We start from the raw sequence: 21,604 nt of genomic DNA on the forward strand, positions 1-21,604 counted from the left end.
GGCTTCGGGTTGTGCATGGTCGGGCTTCGATTCGTGCATAGTTGTGCTCCAGGGGTTGTTTGTGTACTAGTGCTCCAGGTTTGTTTGCTAGGGCTCTATGGTTATATGTTTGCTAGAAATCTGGGTTTCTTTTTTCGTTCATAGCTATTTTTTTGTTTGCTATGGCTCCATAGTTGGTTTCTAGGGCAAGTGGAGGGTTTTAGGTAGGGCTAAGGAGATTTTTGTTTGGTCGAGCTAGGAATGGAGTTTGGTTGGGCTCTGGGGCTGTTTAGCTTGGTGGGGTTGGATGAGATATATAATTACTAGACTTGCGGTTACTCAACTGGTCGGGTTCCGGTTACACAACTGGTCAGGCTCCGGTTACATAACTGGTCGGTCTCCGGGGGTGTTAGTTAGGCTTCGGGTTGTGCATTGTCGGGCTTCAATTCATGCATGGTTATTCTTCAGATCTTATTTCTTTTAAATTGATTGTTTTGTTCAGTCATGATAAGCTTGCGGTTACACAACTGGTCAGGGTCCGATTACACAACTGGTTCGGACACCGGTTACATAACTTTGGGGGTGTGATTTGTTGGTCTTTGGGTTATGCACGGTCGGGCTCCAGTTCGTATATTACTCAAAGTAAGATTTTTGTTTGGTCAGGCAAGGAATGGAGTTTGGTTAGGCTCTGTGGCTGTTTAGCTTGGTGGGGGTTGGATGAGTTGTATACTTGCTAGACTTGCGGTTACACAACTGGTCGGGGTCCGGTTACACCACTGGTCGACTCAGGTTACGTAACAGATCGGGCTCCGGGTTGTGCGTATTCGGGCTTTGATTCGTGCATGGTTGTGCTTCAGGGGTTTTGTTCGGTTCGTTCATGCTAGGCTTGCAGTTACACAACCGATCGGGGTTCGGTTACACAACTGGTTGGGCTTCGGGGTGCACAATAAAACTACCACTCGCTGGTTGAATAGGGGATGCTTAATGAACTATCCATCTCTGGCGGGAAAAAATCAATGCAGTGTGCAACTATGGTCTAGTTGTAAACATTGCAAATAATCCAATGGATTATTGCAGTTGTATTGTTTGCATCATCTTGAGTCTATTCGTTCTGTAATGAGACAAAGCTCTCGCTGATGGATAATAATAAGATATACGACAGTATAAGCAGTGCGCTACGCACGTCAGCCCACCTTTAATATCTATATAATAATAATAATAATAATAATAATGTTTATTAAGGTAAAAGTTAATACATTCAAAAAGTTACAAGTAGAATGTTGGACTTCTAGATAAAGCTAGTACATACTATGCCTAAAGCCACTAATACGCTCAGTGTTTCGGGGATCTACCTGCAATGATTTTAGTGTAGATATTTTGATATGATTTTGCAATATGAAAGATGTTAAGACAAACTTATTTAATTCATTCAATTGTATAAGGATGCCCCTAACAATGATTCTTGAAGCTATAAATTCCCGACAACAGAAAACAATCACTTGTGTACATAGCATACCTCTTGAATGCCGATCCCTCGACCGTCGTCGCCCATATATCAACAACCTCTCGAATGAACAGTAAATAACATGTAATACTGTGCACTGAGTACTGTGCACTCTGCTGCTACTGCTCCTCGGAGTGCTCAAGCTATTCTCACCCCGTTCAGTACACCATGTTAATATATACATATACACACATCACAAACAATAAACATATTACCGAACATTCTGAGAGAGAAACATCTACATTTCCCCTTGTGAAGAAGTTATGTGAAGACCATGTGAGGATAGTCGCTAGGTTTGAAGCGCCAAGCGCTAACTTGCAGGAAGTTAGCGTAAACAAGAGTGACAAACATTCCCAAGAGATAAATATTCCTTATCGCGTGATCCCTGGCTGTGGACTGTGTGTTGGCCCTATATGAAAGGGAAGTTGAGTTATAGGGTAAGTTGAGTACTGGCGAAATAACTGAGTGCAGGTATTGGTTAAATAAGAGTGAGAAAGGAACACTAGTGCCTGGCTACGACTGGCCTTGACTACTCGTTTTTGTTCTGGTTCCGAGGATATAGGTAGTGCCAATCCTTTGTTGTTGAATTACTTGAATGTGGTCCCTATACCCACCCTGTGGGCAGTAGAGATAAAGTTAGAGTTGCATAATGTGGTAAAGAACTGTATAACTTGTTATTTAAGGTCAATTTAGGTCTATTAAGGTTATTTAGCAGTACTCGTGGCCTAGTGGTAAGACACTCGCCAGGTGTTTCGCGAGCGCTTTGGCCTGGGTTCGTATCCTGGCTGGGTAGGATTTACTGGGCGCCAATCTCTAACTGTAGCCTCTGTTTACAGAACAGTAAAATGGGTACCTAGTTGTTAGATGATTTGGCGGGTTCTATTCGTGGGAATATTAGAATTAAGGACTTGTCCGAAATGTTATGCGTGCTAGTGACTGTACAAGAATGTAAGAACTCTTCTATATATACATAAATAAATAACAAAACGTCAGCAACAAATGTTGAGACTGTTAAACTAGTTACCTTCTGTATTTATAGTCACAATTCAACTTAATACCATTGGCAGCCATTGTTATAAAATAGTCAATATACAAACAAATTTGTAAAGCCAAGTGAACTTTGTATTACCCGAGACAGTAATGTTCCGGTGCAGTTTGGAAATCCTGACATATTATACATTTGAAAACTTGCTGTGCCTTTTGAACCCTTATATAAAGTAAGGATTGTAAATATGTAGGATACAGAACCATGGTACATTGCATAATTTGAATACTAGCCCATGGGGTGCTGCATCAATTGAATTCAGCCCCAGGAGATGCTGCACTAACTGGATGCAGGCTTATGGAATGCTGCATTGACTGAATACAGGCCCATAGGACACTGCACTACTACTATGCAAGATAAAGAATTATTTGGCTTTGTCATACAGTGTTAAATATGTCCTATATATGCTCTCCAAGTAGTGCAGAGGCTGTGGTATCACAGGTTCCTCATCTTAGACCCATTAGTTCCGATGGTCCTGGAATCAATAATACCCTTGGCCCCACCCCATGCTCAGGGCCTGCTTGTATCCACATGGTATTACATTTAGCCAAACTTAGATAAAGGGCCAACAAATTATTGAAAGAAATGAAGCCTAATGTAGAGTAATCTTAATACAGCACAGAGAAAATAAAAGTTGTTAGTATTTATTTCCATCCTGCTTGCCAATTTTAAAGTACAGTATGTGTGCAGCAATTAAATTTTTGCTTTAAAAATATAATGATCCAACAATTTTGCAAATCAGAATTGGGGTACTAGATGGGCCTTCTCATAAATCCAGGTAGAACCCACCAATTCTTAGGTTCCAAGCTTTTTATAGCTTCAAAGAGGAATGGTAGGTGGTGGGTTTGTTGACATAAGACTCCAGTTTGAGCACTCTATAACCTTTACAAATTTATTTGAATTGCAGAGCACCTTGCAAATATTACTGGAAACTGCTGCCAGTTTATATAATTCTATTACTGTATTACAATATATTTAAATTAGTTTATTTTAGTTAACTCTCAGAATTATAATTTTTTATATTTTTTTATTTTTATTTATATATACAAGAGTTACCACATTCTTGCAAAGCCACTAGCACGCATAGTATTTCAGGCATGTCCTTAATCCTAATTTTTCCCCAGAATGCGACCTGCCAAATTGTTTAAGAACCAGGTACCCATTCACTGTTGAGTGAATAGAGGCTACAGTTAAGGATTGGCTCCCAGTCAATCCTCCCTGGCAAGAATACGAACCCAGCCCAAAGCGCTCACAAAGCGCCGGGTGAGTATGTGCCACAGGAACTGCTATAAATTAAATTACATAGACTACACTACTGTAATGGATGTTACTTTATCCTTAGGCTGTTTCTCTTATCAGTTGGTTTCATGTAGTTTAAGAATGTTTTTTTTAATTTTTGTTTTTATATATTTGATCCATTGAAGCAATTAGGGTTAAATTATAAAGACTAATGTCACTAAAGGGAAAATTGTATTTTTCAGGTCTTGGTTCATCACAGCTGTCATGAGTGCGACAAAGACGGATGAAAAATCAAAAACAGAGAATCTTAAAAAAGAAAAAGATAAGACAGAAAAAGATAAGAAAGAAAAAGAAGATGCAACAAAAGCCGAGAAAAATAAGCAACCAACTAAAGTTCAGCTAGAGAAATGGACTTCTTCTATAAATTCTTTATTAGTGGTAAGTATATTACTGTACTGTACCCTGTACAATACTCGTTTTCTCTGTATTCAATTCATGTTTTAGTGCCCTTGTAATGGATGTAAATTTTTTTTACAAATTTGCTATTTTTTTTTTTATACATCTAGCATAATTTGTATTACCACATAAAATAATTATGGATTTACATTGTTATAGTAGCATCTTCATATAATACATAAAACAGAATGACAATAACGTAAATTTTAACTTACCTTGGTGGAGTTAAGAGATCATTGAAGGATTAACTTTTGCACATTAACCTAACCCAAGAATTATTCCTCATCACAGCCCTTGTGGATTTGTTCATTTGATGCATCACGCTATTGTGATTTCTGTGTGTAATGATTTGTTTTGCTGGTGTGTACAAGTGTAAACATGATTTGTTTTGCTGGTGTGTACAAATGTAAACATGATTTGTTTTGCTGGTGTGTACAAATGTAAACATGATTTGTTTTGCTGGTGTGGACAAATGTAAAGATGATTTGTTTTGCTGGTGTGTACAAATGTAAACATGATTTGTTTTACTGGTGTGTGAAGAGTATTAGATAGAATGCCAGTGGAGTAGATAAGCTTACCTATAGAAGAGGAAAATGCATCGGATGTTTTTCCTAACCTCAAGGGTTATCAGTAATACTGTACTTCATTTATATTTTATCGTTAAAAAAACGTCATTACATCCTTGTCACTTTATTCCTATCGTATTTGCATGGTTTAACACACATATGAAGTTCGTTTAAAATGCCTAGATCTTCATAGTTTCTGTGCATTCTACAAATTTTTGAACTAGTAAAATTCACATACAGTATTCAGTATGCAAACATAAATGTTTGCATGTTGGTAAATACTTTGTTTTAGTACAGTATTTGAGAGGCATTATTATTCACTTTAAATCATTTTTTCTAGGATCCTAATGGTGTGGCAGCATTTCGAAATTTTTTGGTGGAATTAGAAGCAAACGGAGAAGAGGGAGAATATACAAAATATATTGACTTCTATGTTAGGTGTGAGAAGTACAAAGTTAAATTTAAAGAACTGGAAGACGAAGCAAAAGAAATTTTTGAGGAATTTCTTGCGGTGAGTACAATACTGCACTTGGACTTCACATATTGCACACACCTCATCTTATTCCTTACTTTTTTATATAATTTTGCAATGAATACTGTCACTAATATTCATTATGTATTCATGTTACAGATATAAAGATTTATACTTTCAATAGCTGTTTACTTTGGTGCTTTCTGACAAGTGTTGCAGTGAGCCTTGATCTTCATTTTGTGAAATTATTAATTTTACTCAGCATTTTACCATGTGTGGGAGTAAGGGGAAGATTGAGGTGGCTCCACGGTTCACTATTGGGTTATGGTTTATGCCCTATACCAAAGTAGATATTTTTGATGACACTGTTTAGTAAGAGAGATAATATGAATGAAGTAGGGATATTTTAAAAATCTTTAGCCTTCTCTCTCGTCTTATCTGTGCCAATGCTTCCCTAACTCCATGGAAGTAGGGGAAACAGTAATAATGGTGATAGTGATAAATAACTAGTGAAAATAGCTAATTGGAACACAGGAATGTTACTCATTTGATTATATTTACATATAATATAGTTTTAAAGAATATGATATTTCATGTACAGTACTCATGTCTTGAGGCTAGTTAAAATTGTTTTGTATGTTAAACAAAAAAAAAAAATCATGCCTAGGAAGTACATTTATGTGCTTTCATTGTTTGAAGTGAAATTAAAAAAATAATTTTTTTTAGAAGCATTCACTATTGATACTCAAAAACAATTAAACTTTTTATACTATATATTTTATACTATATACTATATTTATATATATATATATACACACCATGAAATTCTTCAGGCTTATAGGTTTTGCATATCAGTTAGTTCAGACTAAAATACTTATGAGAGACTTGCGTGATATTTGTATAAGAATTGTATGTTTGGAGCATTGTTCCTTTTTTGTTCCGGAGGGAGGGGAGGGTGGAAGGGGTTTGGTAGTTGAGGCCTAACTCTCAATAAGAGCTGTCTTCTTCCTATTCTTTAAGTGAGGGAGGTGATTCTTTCCTCAGGGAAAACTGGAGGCCCTTAGGAGGCTATGTCTTTTCTGTGCTGGTCTGGAGATCTGTTTCATTTGACACCCAGGAATGCATTTTCCAGCTTAGTGTAAATGGGCTGAGCAGGAGTGTTTGTTCACATTATTTCCAATCCTTTTGAGGCTTCAGAGCTTAATGTGTCCCATGAAATTCTTCACTTCTCTGTGGCCAGTTCAGTTATGGTTCCTGGCCTTGCTTTCCAGGTGCTTCAACCTTTTTCATATTCCATGTCTTATTATCCATGCAGAAGATCTGCCTTTAGTATTGTGAAGTTTTGGGATGGATGCACCACTATCTTTATGGGGAGACTGTGGCAATGCTTCTCATGCAACACCTAAGAGTTGATGATATGCAGTTGGAATTGGGTTAATGATCTTCATGGCCACTGTCCTGACTTCATCTTGTTTGTCAAGGAGATGTTTTTGCACTTCCTGACCCTAACCCTTAATTCTTTGTTCAAGTTAAGACAACTGCAGGCTTCCATTGCTGCCTCATATCCTCTGTCCTGTTGCAGCATTGTGATGTTTCCTTTAAACTTCTTGTGTTTCTCACTCAGGAGTCCTTCTGCTTGAATCATCTTACCATAATGCAGTGAACTAATGCCATGTCCTATTCTAGCACCAGAGCTCATGGGTTTTGAAAGTCACAAGAAGCATTTGTAGTCTGGTACCTCAGTAAGATTTCACACCTGTGTTGCCCTTTGGAAGCTGTCAACCAGATGAATATCTCTTCTTTGGAAGAGTTACTATGTATGTGGATATGGGACTTCCTGGGTTGCAGAATCTTCTTTCTTCTTCAACTTCACTCTGCAGAGCATGCGAGTTAAAGCCCCCTTTTCTTTTTATGGTAGTCTTTAACCTTCTGATCCTACGTTTGTCTTAGGATGCTTCTTTCTGAACAGGACACTTGGTTACTTCCATTCTCCTACTTCTTCAAAGTTTTATAGGTTGTTCAAGTCAGATTAGATGTGCGTTAGCTCAAATCAGGGAACCATTTATGCATCTGTGGCAGTGTGGAGTAGCAGCTAGGGTGGGGGTGGGGGGGGGCAACTAGCAATTAGTGAGATACTAAGTAGAGCTTGGATGAGCCTTGACATCACCTAAAGGTCATTCCAGGCTGGATCAAGTGTTTTTCAGTGTTGCCCTTGCTCCAGTATGACTTGGAAGAGATGTTTAAAAAGATACTGCAGTACCATGCACAATATTTTATCTGCTATAAATGATTGATAATGTCCATGGAACCAGAAAAACCTTGTCTAAGGGAGCAATTAAATGGCCAGCTTAGAAAGGAACTTTCATAACTCGGTCAGATTTTTTTAAATTACAGTAATATAAAGGTAATTATATGTAAATGCAATTATGCATGTACTGTACTGTATTGTAGCTGGAAACTGTGTGTGTAGTTTATGGTAATGTATGCAACCCATGAAGTTCAAGTTTGTAAATATTATTTGTGTGTGTTGTGTGTGTGTGTGAGCTTGCTTATTTGTGATTTAAAGAGAGCCCATACTTGCTAATTTCTTAGATACTGAAAATTTTTCACTTTTTGTTTCACCACCATATTGTTCAGCTTGCTTTAGACACCCACATTATTATTTAATAAGAAATACACTTTAATTTTTAAGAAACTTTTTTTTTTTTTTTTTTTAACTAATGCATGTCCTCTTGTTAAAAATTTACCTGAATTTAACTGAGGATCACCATCTCTATTGGCCTTGATGAGGACAAGAAGGCTTTCTCATTGTTTCTGATTTTTTTCAGCTGAATTTTAAATTGAAATATTGTCTTGCCATTTACAACTTCAGTCAGTAGGCCATTCCGTGGGTTGTTTACCTTATTGGTGACAAAGCATCTCCTGTTTTGAGTCCTATATTGTAGCTTGTTGAGCTTGAAGCTATTGCCTCGTGTGTGTGTGTGTGTGTGTGCCACAATAGACATTTTAGAGGAATGATAAAATTGTTCGTATCTGTCCTTTCCTATTATAGTAAACTACTGTACTTCTTCCTTCCTTTTGTGACACCACATAGCCAGGGTCTGTCCCAAAAGTAGGCTAATATCTGCGGTGAAGTCTGATGCTCCCACGAGGGTAGCTTTGGTTGTGTGAGTACCGCTTCGTTGTTTTAGTCTCAGTTATGCTCCTTATTTCCTGGTTACCTTATTATTTTTAAGGATTTGGATGGTGTTAACATGCTCTAGCTTGAGTTTGGGTGGGTGGCGTAAATATCTTAGGTGATTGGGTTTGATACACCAACCTCTTCTCCAGGCAATTAAAACCCTGAATTTACTGTACCATTTTAGTTGAATATTAATTTATACAACAGATATTCAATTTTTTTTTGTAACCCCTGACTTTTTGTTTATTTTTCATTCTATTTTTTACTTTAGTTTTATATTTTTGTTTATTTTATTTTTACAGGATGCTGCTCACCAGCTAATTCTTTTACAGATTGGAGCAGATAAGGAAGTTGCAACTGGTGGTAAGAGTGTAGAAATTGGGGACAAGTTAGAAGATGAAGGTCTGGAAGGTGTGACAATTTTTGATGAACCTATGTTGAAGGTCAAACAGAAGCTTGCTGATAAACTGTATGGAAATTTCTGTATAGATCTTAAAAACAAACTGAAGTTATAACAGCTTTTGAATCATGAATCATGACTGGTTTATGATGGTAATTTTGTACACAAATACTGAGGCTAGAGCTTTCACAAAAGTTTGTTGCATTAGGTGTAGTTACCTATTTGTAGTTAGATAAATAGAGCTATGCTCATTGTGTCCCATTTCTCAGAGTTTATTCAACCCATCTGCCAATACCTAGGGTATTGGCAGATGGGTTGAAATAATACCACCACCAAATACCACCAGGTATTTGTTTGTGTGTATAATATCTCGTCTTCTGTTCAACATGAGCCCATCCAAAATCTTTAGTCTTTCCTTGTAGCTCTGGAATCTATTTTATTGCATGTCTTTGTACTTTATATATATATATATATATATACATATATTTATATTTATTTTGCTTATTTCTTTCTTTGGGTGTTGGCATAGTATCCCAGCTGCCTGTTGTTGGGAACTGGAAGCTTGATAGGCTTACTAATATCTGCCTAGACCAATGACTGATCTTTTGCGGGATGCCAAATCAACAATTGCCTAATTCCTGGCTACCTATTTACTGTCAAATGAACAGATGCAATTAGCTGCACGGAAATGTGCCCAAATGTCTCGCCTGTCTGAGAATCAAACTCAGGTTCTATTGGTTGTGATCCAACTGTGCTAATGATTGCACTACAAGTTGTACTTAAAGTTATCCTAAAATTTTGCCTGCTCTGCTGAGGATACTCTTACTTTATTTATGTGGTTATAATTAATTAAGGGGAAGTCACTGGTCTTTTGGCCACTTAAACTTCAGTGCATTTTTTGATTTGTTGATAAGTGAAATCAAATTTTGTTATCATTTTTGGAAGAAACCTGGGATGTGAATTGAAAGAGTGTTAATTTATAAATTAACATCAGTCTTGTATGTACATGTAAGTCTTAACACGATGATAAATGTTTTGGTGGCTAACACACTTGCTGCCTTGAAGGCTGACCTCAGTCAGTTAATTACACTGCTCAATTTGAAAACCAATCTACTGGTTAAAACTTGCATATTATAATTTATATGTTAACCACTTCTCTCTCTTGACAGTATTACACAAATTCCTATACAGTAATACATTTCTGACACTCGCAGGAACAAAATACAAAATGCCGAAAACTGGCTCTTCTCTAGTCGAGAACCACCTTGGCCCCATCAGACTTCCAGTTTGAACCACCAAATGTTTAGTAGCTTTTATCATGGGAATTATTAAGCTTTAAAGTCTCTTATTAATGTACAAAGCAGCATTGTATATCAGTATGATTTGGTTGGGTTTTTAATTTGTTTGGAAATACTGTATGCTTTTAGACAACTTTTCCAACCCTGGTTCAAAGTGGTTTTTTTTTGGTGGGGGGGGGGGGCACTCGGTGTTAAGATCTTGTATTAATGTGAAATGTAGCATGATGTAATAACCTAAGTGTAATTACCTAAAGGTAGTTACAGTATGAAAGCTACGCTTGTGGTGCTCGGTCTTCCCAGTACTTTGTCATATGACGATGGTTTGTGCATCCACCACTTTCTCGCTTAACTTGTTCCAACCGTCTTCCATTCTGTTTGCAAAAGTGAACTTTCTAATGTTTTTTCAGCAGCTTTGTTTCCTTAATTTGAACCTATGACCTCTTATTCTTGAAACTGTAGTTTTCAAGAATTATTCTTAGTAAATTTTGTCGATTCCTGTTATTATTTTGTACATAGTGATCATATCACCTCTTTTTCTTCTATTTTCTAGTTTGGCATATTTAACACCTCTAGCCTCTCCTTGTAACACCTTGTAGCTTCTCTTTATTTCTTGGTTCCAGAAGTCATTTAGTGTCAATGTATTTTATTATTTTCAATTGATTTATATACAGTACAAGTAGTTGGTTTTGGAGAATTGAGAACCATTATTAGGCTTCTAAGACAACACTTTTGGCCCACTTTAACTTTTCCCATAACACACCTTTCTGGATCTAAACATTTAATGCTACATTTATCTGAAAACGAAAAGAACGAAAATAAAATGTCACAGCTTTTATTTGAAAAACCATAAAATATTGTTATAAATATAAGTGTAAAAAAATGTACTTAAACAGGAGGGAAAATGGGCTAAACAATTATGTATATTCCATATTTCAACATGTAATTATAGTATATGTTATGATTTTCAGACATTTTTCGGGGTTTAATTTATCTAACATTAGAGGCACTTTGATTTCCTTTCCCCCTCCCCATTTAAGTGATCAATGATTAGTAACTTATCCCTAAATCTTATTATTTATTTAATTATCTTAAAATTTTAACAGTATAATCTTCAAGAAATCTGTTTCATTCTTTTTCATTACATGGCATTTCCCTCCATTGAATTGTATTTTATTGGGAATTTTGTCAAGAGCTTTTTCTAAGTACAAATCGATGCAAATTTTCTATCTACAGTATTCCATAATGAATAATTTCAAAATTTGTATATGCAGCATTTTGCCTATCTAAAATCTGATTTGTTTATTAGCAAGTTCTTTTCTCTGTGTATGGCTGCATGCAGGTGGGGATGTGCATGATATATTGATGCTCTTGTTTCTTTCCAACATTGCTACATGGTATTCCAGCTTGATGCCCTCTTTTGATAATTACTGTACTTCTTCCCACCATGCATATACGCATGTATATTAAAATTGTTTTGAAGCATGCATAGAGATAGAGTAGCTGCATGACTGTTGCCTATTATTTGCTCACTGAGGGGCTTGTTATGTATTGAAAAAAAATATAAAAGTTTGTATAATTGGTTAAATAGTAATTTTCAAATATTAGCTTCTTGCATTTGTAACATTCAGAAACGTGTAAACCAGATAGGTACTGTCTGCATCTCGGCAGTCAGACTATTTCTAATCTTAGCCTACAAGCCAGAATAGTTATTACATCTTGTTGCTTTGGCAACCTTTTTAAGAAGTTTGTCTTGAGTTCTCCTTTGAAAGTATAGAAAGTTTTATATTAAAGCTGATATTGATTGCTTACAAGATTTCCTGTTTTGATGTTACGTTTTATGTTTAAAACGCTATTGTGATAGTGTTAATACTGTCATGTATAATTTTGTGTCTTGAAAATAAAAAAATACGGTTAGATTGATATTGTGCATCACTATAGCGATATTATGTTTTATGGATCTCTTATGTTTTCAGAAAATAAAAATCACAGTGAGGGCTCATGTACTTAATTCAGTTTTATAAAGTGCTGAAAATATTAGTTAATGATTTTATATACAGTGCTGTATATATATATATATATATATATATATTGTATCAGAAGCAGTGTAAAAGAAACCCTAATTGGTTATCTGATCTTGTTAAACCTATTCCTGATGTATTGGGCTTATTACACTTTGCACTTAGGTGAAAAAGGCTAGAAGTGTTGTATAATGGGCAGTGTAATACAATAATGTTTCAGGTAAGCTTAATTTTTATAATTATTCTTTTACTTAATGCTAACAGTTCCAAGAAGAGGGTTTCAGTGTGTATTGAAAGTGTTAATTCTGGTACTGTACAAGTGAAAATTATACAGTACCAGTACAGTTAAGTACTATGTATGGTATATAACTCCATTGTTAAAATTGATCATAGCTGACCATACTACGCTATCAAGACTGCAGACTGTGCCATATTTATTAAACTATGTGAGATGGTAAACAGTCTCCCAGGCACGGTACCTACTTTAGAGAATTACTTATGTGATATGGTGATGAAAATGTTACAGAAATTGTTAAATTAAGAGAAAAACTGCTTTCCCTTTTGTGATTATTATGATTATTGAAAACTGTATTCACATGATTTCTGGTCATTAAATTGTTTATATAGTATTTCTGTGAACACAGATTATCTTTATCTTTATATGATATGAAGTAGATTTGTAATTGGGGGAATGTATTACAGTAATTACAGAGTACAGTATTTCATCTGAAGGAAAATATCAGTTCTTCATGTATGCCTTTTGTGTGTGTGTGTGTGTGTGTGTACTCATCTAGTTGAGTACACACACACACACACATACACAAAAGGCATATATGAAGAACTGATATTTTTCTTCAGATGGAATACTGTACTCTGCAGTGTGTGTGTGTGTAAGCTATAAAATTTGTATTTTGTGTGACATGATTTCTGGCTTTGTTTCCTTCGAATCTGCACACAAAGCTTATACAGTACAGTAGTTGAATTTTGTTAATATTCACCTGTTACCTGTGCAGTATCAATAGTGGTATAATTCTTTGTTATATAAATTAATAGTGGTATAATTCATTTTTATATTTTAGATTTCCATTGTCAAATGAACAAAACTTATTCCTATGCCATGTTGCCTAATATCCAAAGATACTTATGTTTTTGTTAATCAGATGAATTTTTTAAGTGCTTTGGATGAAAACCTGATAAAATTTATATGCATTTTATAAATAACATTTTTCACATGTACTGTGTTCTTTTCCTTTTATTGCAAGGATTTTTAATTTTGTATTGTTAAGTCCTTAAATTATATAAGCAAACTTACCACTCATCATCATATACTGAAAAATCAACATTATAACCTGCTGTGATATACTGTATATATATCAAAACGTACAGTACCATGTAAACTGAATTACATGGAAAACATAGGGTTGTGTTCCCAGATATGCAAAGTTTGTGTGCTCAACTTTTTTATGGATGCCTTGAACCTGTGTTGGGGCTTTATGGTAAACTTTCACCTTGAATCTCAGGGTCGTTAGTTGGGTCCCTATTCATCGGGTGCATAGTATGGTTTGAGGATTGGCTTTTGGGTGGCATACTCTGCAGTTCATTCATCTTCCTTGAGGCTCTGTAATTTGGCTTCACTCCAATTACTCCTCGGTGGTTCATTGTCTGAATTGCAAGATTGAGCGGGGAGTTTCGGTCCCTTCCCTTATGGAACTGGACTCAGACGGTGGCTTGTCTTCTGGATTTGCTTGGTTTGGCTCTGCATTATTTATGAGTGCAGTGTGTTCAATTGGCTCACTTTTCTCCCATTTGCATGGCCCCATTCATATCACAAGGCTCTCACCATAGGTGCCTTTGGCTAGACTGGAGTCATAAACAGAGAGATACATATGTCATGGTATAGATAGTTCACATTAGATCTTCTAGCTATCTCATCGTCCTAATTTTGTGATGTCAATATGTCTTATTGTTCTAATGTTAAACCTCACTTTGTCTTTACCTTTGTTATATATCATCTTTGAAATTGTCAGGTAAATGTTCACTTACTTTGTTCCTAAAATGTAAGTTTGATGTAGTGCCAACCTGCCATCACCATCCTCCGACATAGAATAAGCATGTACTACCCTGTGCTTGGAAACATTAAAAATAAGAGACAGGAAAAATAAACTGAACATATTTGTATGCATTAGAATATGTGAGAAAAAAAAATTTGATAACTGCCAAAGGTAAGGATCATCCCAGATTGCTACACAACCACATAAGTTGGAGACCAATTAAAAATTATCATGTGAGGAGAGCAAGAGAAATGAAGAGCTGAAAGGTCTCTCAAGGTGAAGCATGAGCAACTTCCTGACGTGGAAAGGAGGACTTTCAGAGACTGGACCAAGTCAATAACACTAACAAATAGGTAAGAGGCCATCCCCAGGAACGTGTGCAGATTGTAATTAATAAGGCAAAAAGACCTTTTCTGCTCTCATCCTTTTTTGTGCTACTGCTCATTGAATGATCATGGGGTGCACAATAAACTTAACTGCTTCCAGTGGTAACAATCAAATCATCATTAAGGGACTTTATTAAACACAGTCTAGAACCAGAAGGATGACATTCTGGACACCTACTCAGTCCTAAATACCAAAGAATAAAAAAAAATGCGAGGAAGTGATGGTAAGAGCTTGATGCCTGATGGGACCATACAACACCATCTTCTGGTACCAAGGCAAACGATATCAGTTTGTTGTCATAATTAAGCACGGAATATCCAACACCCAGAATTATTTTACAGAACACTGCCAACCTCTGCATCTTGGGGCTGTAAACTACTCAATTAACTCAACACCGAGTAAACTTAGACGTGGCCAAAGACAAAGATACACGTATACAAAACCCATTTACAGTACAATACACTCACAACATGCACACTACTTGCCCCCTTACACTAACAACCACCTATACAAAACCCATATACAAAACAATACATTCACAACATGTACACCACATACAGAATAGACTATACAGAACAATATACACTTAAACGTGCACTCACACATTCTCACTTTCCTTTCTATCTCTCTCCTGTCTTCCTGCCTCTCTTTCCAGTCTTACTGCCCCTCTCTGTTTTTCTTTTTTTATATTTCTTTGATGGAAATCTAGGTGTCTTACCACATGCAGGACAAAGACTGAAAACATATACTGTACTGTACTCCATATGACCTGATCGAAGATGAGCAAAAAGGCTAAGAAAGAAATACTATACAATCAAAGAACACCTAAGTTTTTACCAGAATTTACCTGAGGCCCATTAACACACTAGTGGCCTCGACAAGGACACGAAGCAGGCTACTTGTCAAAGGTCTTCCCCAACTTTCACTGATTTTTATCCAGTTGGATTTTAAAATTCAAGTTTTGGTATTTACAGCTTCGGTGGTTAGGCGGTTCCATGGGTTTTTACCTGAATTTATCTTACATGAAGGCCACTAATATTAGTGGCCTCGACGAGAACAGGAGGCCGGTGGCTTGTCAAAGGTCCCCCCCCCACCCATTTGTCCTGATGATCTTTTCCAGCTGTATTTTAAAACTCAGCAGTTTTGACCTTTACAGATTCGGCGGGTAGGCGGTTCCACAGGTTTACACTCCCGTGGGTTAAAAACCATCTGTTTTCAGTCGTACATTGTGGCTTGTTGATCTTGAACACGTTGCTCCTCGTTCGTGTTACATCTGACCTTTTTGAAGAAACTGTCCGGATCATCATCCTCCAAATCGTTCAATATTTTAAAGGTACGAGAGATGATTAAGCTCTGGGATGATTTTTGTTGCCTATAGTTGCAACTTCTCCAGAGCAGCTGTCTTTCTGAAGATGAGGTCTCCATGTCTGCGCCCAGAGACTTTTTCAATTGAATGACTACCTTCCTTAAAGGTAAAGGTACGCTTGATTATTCCCAGGGTTTGGTTAGTCTTCTTTACTGCCGCTTCCACTTGTGCAACTTTTAGTGAATGATGGATTCTGACTCCAAGGTCCTTTTCTTCATATATCTGTTGTAAGGTTTTCTTCATCTATCTGTTTTCATCTTCATCTGACCTTTTGAAAAATTTTTTAGTTGTGAAGTGTTGTTAGCCCTGTGGCCTTCAACCGTTCCTGGTACGAGAGTTGACTTAGTTCTGGAATGATTTTTATTGTACCTTTTCGAGAGCAGCTATGTGTTTCTGAAGATGAGATCTCCTAGGCTTGGATACAGTAATCCAAATGGGAGCGCACGAACAACAATAAACAAAAGTTTAAATAGATTGATTACGTAAGGAACAAAGGGGAGCATAAATAACACTATTCACAAAAACTTCCTGTAGGCCAATTATAAGACAAGCCATTAAGGTCTGCAGTGTTGTTAATCGTGAGGCCCTCAACCGTTTCTGATGTGAGAGTTGACTTAGTTTTGGGATGATTTTTGTTATTCTGTGTTGTTCTTTCTCCAAAATAAATATGTCCTTTTGAAGATGAGGTCTCCATGCTTGAATACAGTAGTCCAGATGGAGGCGCATGAGAAACTTGTGCACTGAGTAACCACTTTTTATCCTTGAAGTCGAAGATTCTTTTGAGTATTCCTAAGGTTTGACTTTTTTTTTTTTTTTTACTGCAGCTCCCACCTGCGCAACTTTAAACTGGCTGGTGTATCCTATCTCCTAGGTCGTTTTTTCATCAATCTGCTGCATGGTAGTGCTGTTGATATGATAGTTGTGACAATCACTGTTATGTACTACAAATAAGGTCTCGTATTTTTCAATACTGAAAAGTGTTTACAAGTTTTCTGACCATTTGTCGAGCTCGTGTAAATCTCTGTATAAAGCATCAATATAATTTTCACTTTCACTTTACTATGAATCTTAGTGTCATGTGAATATCTGATGATGTATGTTGTAATATTCTCATCTTTGTCATTGACGTATATGAGAAAAAGGTTGCCCCATATGGAACTTGCGGTACTCATCTCACCACGTTTTTCAAATCAGATTCATTTCCATTTAGGACGATTCTTTGCTTCCTTTGTTTTATCAACTCTAATATTTTACCCCAACATTCCATGTTCTTGTAATTTCCTTGCCAGTCTTCCATGTAGTACCTTATCAAAGCTTTAAAGCCTATCTACATCTGCTGGAAGTCCTTTGTCTGAATTGTTGGTTACCATTTCCAAACATGTGAGCAGTTTTTAAGACAGGATCTATTTTTAATGAAACTATGTTGCGTTGATTTTACTAGACTGTGTACAGTGAGATAATGATTACTTCACTTAGGATTCTCTCCGTGAGCTTACAGATAAGCGAGGTAAGGCTGATCGAACGGTAGTTTTCTGCCGAGCTCTTTCTACATTGTTTGAAGATGGCGGGGGTGGGGGGGGGGAAGGACATTTGCATATTTACAATCAAATGGGACTTTCCCCTTGGTCCTGAGATTTTGTGAACATAAATTTCAGTGGTAGACACAATTCTTCGGCCAATTTTTTAATAATTTTGTATCAATTCCATCCACACCTGGGTACTTAGAGTTTTTAGTTAGTTTAGTTCATTTATTATGCACCCCATACACATCTTGTGGGGGGTAGTGGAAAGGGTTACAGAGGCACATAATGGGCTCAGGGACAGAACCCCACAATTCATTTAACTAAAAGAAGTTACAATCTTGATGAGCTAGTTACATAATTCAATACACATCGTCACTTAGTTACTACCAACAGTTAGCAAACTGGGGATATTTGGCTAATATTTCTGGTAGCAGATAATTTTGAATGAAATATTTACACACCTTTGGAACATTTGTTATAGAATTGTCTCTGAATTCACCTATCTTTTCGCACTCCATCACACAGTGACGGAGGGAATGCGAATCATTTTGTTGACAGTTGACAGGTCAGGTCTACATCAGCAGATAATGAGAATTCTCAGAGATACTTGTAACAGTCTAAGCAGAGAAGTAGTAACATCTAGAAGTCTGATGATTTTACTGGATCCATAGATGTGTGGCTCCTCTTGCATGATAGTATGATGATAGATGGAATTACTGGTGTCGATTTCACTTTGACTCAGAGCTACAAGATTTTGTTGAAGTTCTTGGCGTACTATTGCTTAGATTCCTTTAATTTGTCAGTGCTCTTCCTGATCGCTACGCACGATATGGAAATATTCTTAATTCACTCTCAAATATCATTAATTCATGTCCTTCAGACATTTGTGTGTGCACCGGGAGGTTGTCTAAGCTTTCAGGCGTGAACACTAATGTAAAGTGCATATTCATTGTTGGCTGCCTTTTTATCGTCAGTTAAAACTTGATTGATTTTTAAGGTTTCCACAGACTCTTGTTTTAGTTTTACTTGTTATATTACAGGAATGAAAAGCTTTTTGAGATTTCTAATTTTTATGAGCAAGTTTTCTGTACATCTCTTACTCTATATTTTTTCTGGTGGACTGATGCTTCTTCCAGAGGTTGCTGTTGTTATTAAAGCATTTGTTTACTGCCTTTGTCATTCATTTAGTTATTTTTCGTTTCTTTCTCCTTCTTGACATGTATTTTTAATAAGTTCAGTGATGACATTTATAAAATTTTCCTATGATGCTCCTATGCCTTGATCTGTTAATTGCCTCCAGAAGATATTTTGCAATTTCCTTCTCATTCCACGATAGGCCTACGTCCACTGCCCCAGCTGATCAACCTGCAGGTCTGGTTAACAGGATATTACTCACCTTATAATTCTTTTGCAGGTTGGAGCAGATAAGGAAGTTGGAACTGTTGGTAAGAGTGTAGAAATTGGGGACAAGTTAGAAGACGAAGGTTTGGACGGTGTGACACTTTTTGATGAACCTATGTTGAAGGTCAAACAGAAACTTGCCGATGGACTGTACGTGAACTTCTGTCTAAATATTAAAGATAAGATAATTTGACGACGAACATTAGTGTCCAGAGCAGCTTTCCCCGGGACCTTTGTTGAAGAATCTTGACTAAAAAGATATACAATACTTGCTCATGAACATGTGTGTGACTCTTGGTTAGTGGCCTTAAGGAAAATATATTTCATATCGCTAATTGTGTCTAGGGCTTTTCATGGTTATAAAACTGAAGCTAACATAATCTGATCTATGCATTGAAACAATAACTCAATAAGGGGACAGCTCCATCTTCCTCTAATGACCCTGTATCTGACCCCTTAAACATTGTTCCAGTATAGAAGTCTCTCTCTCTCTCTTGCTCTATAATATATTATAAGCACTTTTTATCATTGACACTCTGTACTCCCTCTCTCCTACACTCATCCTTCCTATCTCTGCTCCTGTGTATTCTTTAGAAACACAATTTAAAGACAAAAATAGTGGTTTTGTTTCGCTAATATAAAAAGAAAATTTACGTTTTCTTGTAAATATAGTACAGTGCAAAAAATGTGACCATCTGACATGGTCATAACAATCCATCCTTAGCCAGAACAAATGCAGAAATTGTCCCTGGTTACAGTACATGAGACAGACTGTTTGTCCATTCTGGTTTATAATGTAAAATACTGTGATATGTATTAATAATTTATTGGAAAACGTTAAGCACGCTACTGCTGTACATAACTGATCAAACAATAATGTAAATTAACTACAGATGCTTTTTGTGCGTAAACCTGATAACTATATTACTTGCTTAAATTTAAGAACTGTACTGGAATATCAATATGCTTTAAGATTTTATATATATATTATATATATATATATATATATTATATATATATATATATATATATATATATATATATATATATATATATATATATATATATATATATATATATTATATATATATATATATATATATATATATATATATATTATATATATTATATACATATATATATATATATATATATATATATATATATATATATATATATATATATATATATATATATATATATATATATATATGTGTGGGTGTGTGTATACTGGCAGCAGGTACTGTATACTGCATATTCTGTATTGATTATTTTCTGGTTTAGGGCTTCTATCCCTCTTACTAGTGCTCTTGCATCTGAGTTTAATTGGAAGTGGAGTTCTCCAAAAGTCTTGTTCGTTCGAGGTGAAGAAAAGAAATAACTATATATATATATACTGTATATATATGGAAGGTGAATATATATGGAAGGTAAATATTATATTTATAAGGATGAAAAATGAGGCACCCAGACGAGTGTGTGTGTGTCAAGGTAGAACAGCTATACGTCGATGTGTTTATGTCAGAGTAGGTGAACATGTAAATTTTTTGTGGATTTTAATTGATAGGCACCTTTTCATTTAACTGTATTTGATATATATATAGGCATGTGTTCGATATAAACTCATAAAATATATAATGCATCACGGCTAAAATAATAATACGCTTTTAAAGATACTCTTTAAACATGTTTCACCACATTGAGAAACAACAGTGGCTAAGTAAATAAATAAATACATAAATAAATTAATAAGTGACTGCAGATAGCCGGAACCCTTAGTGATAGAATCAATTGGAGCAATGGCGGGATTTGAACCCTCAACCTGGGTACTTCCAAGCCGACCCACAGGACGTATGGAGGCCCCCTACTGAAGTCAGTGTAGGTTTTACATATAACTGTGAAGATGCACTCTGTACTCTGGAATAGGTAATAGAGTTCTTCCAACATATACTCCAGATTTTGTGGAATCCCAGGCAGTATACTTTATACCATATTGTGGTCCAGAGGTAAGGTGCGTGGTTTGGGAGTTCCTAAGTCGAGGATTCGGATCCCCTCATTGCTCAAATTAATTTTATCATTCATGTCACGCGAGTATGATTTCCTTGTGTATCCTCCTCAGTATATGTTTACAGTGTTTAAACTATACTGAAACTAATGCTGCCACTACAAATAATAATAGTAATAGTAATATCAAACGGCCTTTTTATGCCCATATGTAACTCCTCTGCCTTTCCCTTATTAGACAATAATAATCACAAGAAATTAATGGTCAACCCATTTAATTCAGGAAGCCAGAGCGTATTCATACACGTTTGCCTTTAACCGAGGTTAACAACATTAATATACTTCATAATGGGGGAACAATAGCACACAACATAGAATAAGCACTGAACAATCCAGAAATAAACTCACACTTCAATGGGGTGAAATAACACCTCTAAACGCTGATCAGTGACTAATGCTACACAAGATAGATGACATATGTTATGACAAATAGTCAAACCAGACATCTTATCAAGCACAATGAACATAAAACAGTAACCAAACAACAGACTTACCCATAACACAGGTCCGCCCACCTCCATACAACCTACGCTACTGAGCTCTCCTCGCTGGCAAGCGTGGCGACGTCCAGTTACCAAAACATATCAGAGGCAAACTCTTTCAGACACTGACATACTGGGAATAATCGTTCCAAACACAAATATAAACTTATAT

At 36.1% G+C, this 21,604-nt stretch overlaps 1 protein-coding gene across 5 annotated transcripts; it reads left to right on the forward strand.

Moving 5' to 3' along the window:
- Nucleotides 1-1,580: 1,580 nt before the first annotated feature.
- LOC123760658 (regulator of G-protein signaling 10) lies at nt 1,581-19,867 on the forward strand. 5 transcript variants are annotated; one of them, XM_045746422.2, is made up of 5 exons: nt 1,588-1,920; nt 3,653-3,791; nt 4,010-4,205; nt 5,130-5,300; nt 8,745-13,390. In XM_045746422.2, exons 3-5 carry the CDS (start codon nt 4,032-4,034, stop codon nt 8,955-8,957), a joined length of 558 nt encoding a protein of 185 aa, XP_045602378.2. In that variant the 5' UTR covers nt 1,588-1,920; nt 3,653-3,791; nt 4,010-4,031; the 3' UTR covers nt 8,958-13,390. The 5 variants fall into 5 exon arrangements, with proteins under 5 accessions (XP_069184372.1, XP_045602378.2, XP_045602377.2 ...); XM_069328271.1 differs by lacking the exons at nt 3,653-3,791; nt 8,745-13,390 and adding an exon at nt 18,900-19,867 and having other exon boundaries at nt 1,581-1,920; XM_045746421.2 differs by lacking the exon at nt 3,653-3,791 and having other exon boundaries at nt 1,620-1,920.
- Nucleotides 19,868-21,604: the final 1,737 nt, after the last annotated feature.

Source organism: Procambarus clarkii, chromosome 21 (assembly GCF_040958095.1).
Source record: "Procambarus clarkii isolate CNS0578487 chromosome 21, FALCON_Pclarkii_2.0, whole genome shotgun sequence".
NCBI lineage: Eukaryota > Metazoa > Arthropoda > Malacostraca > Decapoda > Cambaridae > Procambarus > Procambarus clarkii.

Bases quoted from the DNA above. Each gene is read 5' to 3' on its own strand.
- LOC123760658 (XM_045746422.2), top strand. From the start codon at position 4,032: ATGAGTGCGACAAAGACGGATGAAAAATCAAAAACAGAGAATCTTAAA. The intron at 4,206-5,129 runs GTAAGTATATTA...CATTTTTTCTAG, and splicing joins CTATAAATTCTTTATTAGTG to GATCCTAATGGTGTGGCAGC. The intron at 5,301-8,744 runs GTGAGTACAATA...TTATTTTTACAG, and splicing joins TTTTTGAGGAATTTCTTGCG to GATGCTGCTCACCAGCTAAT.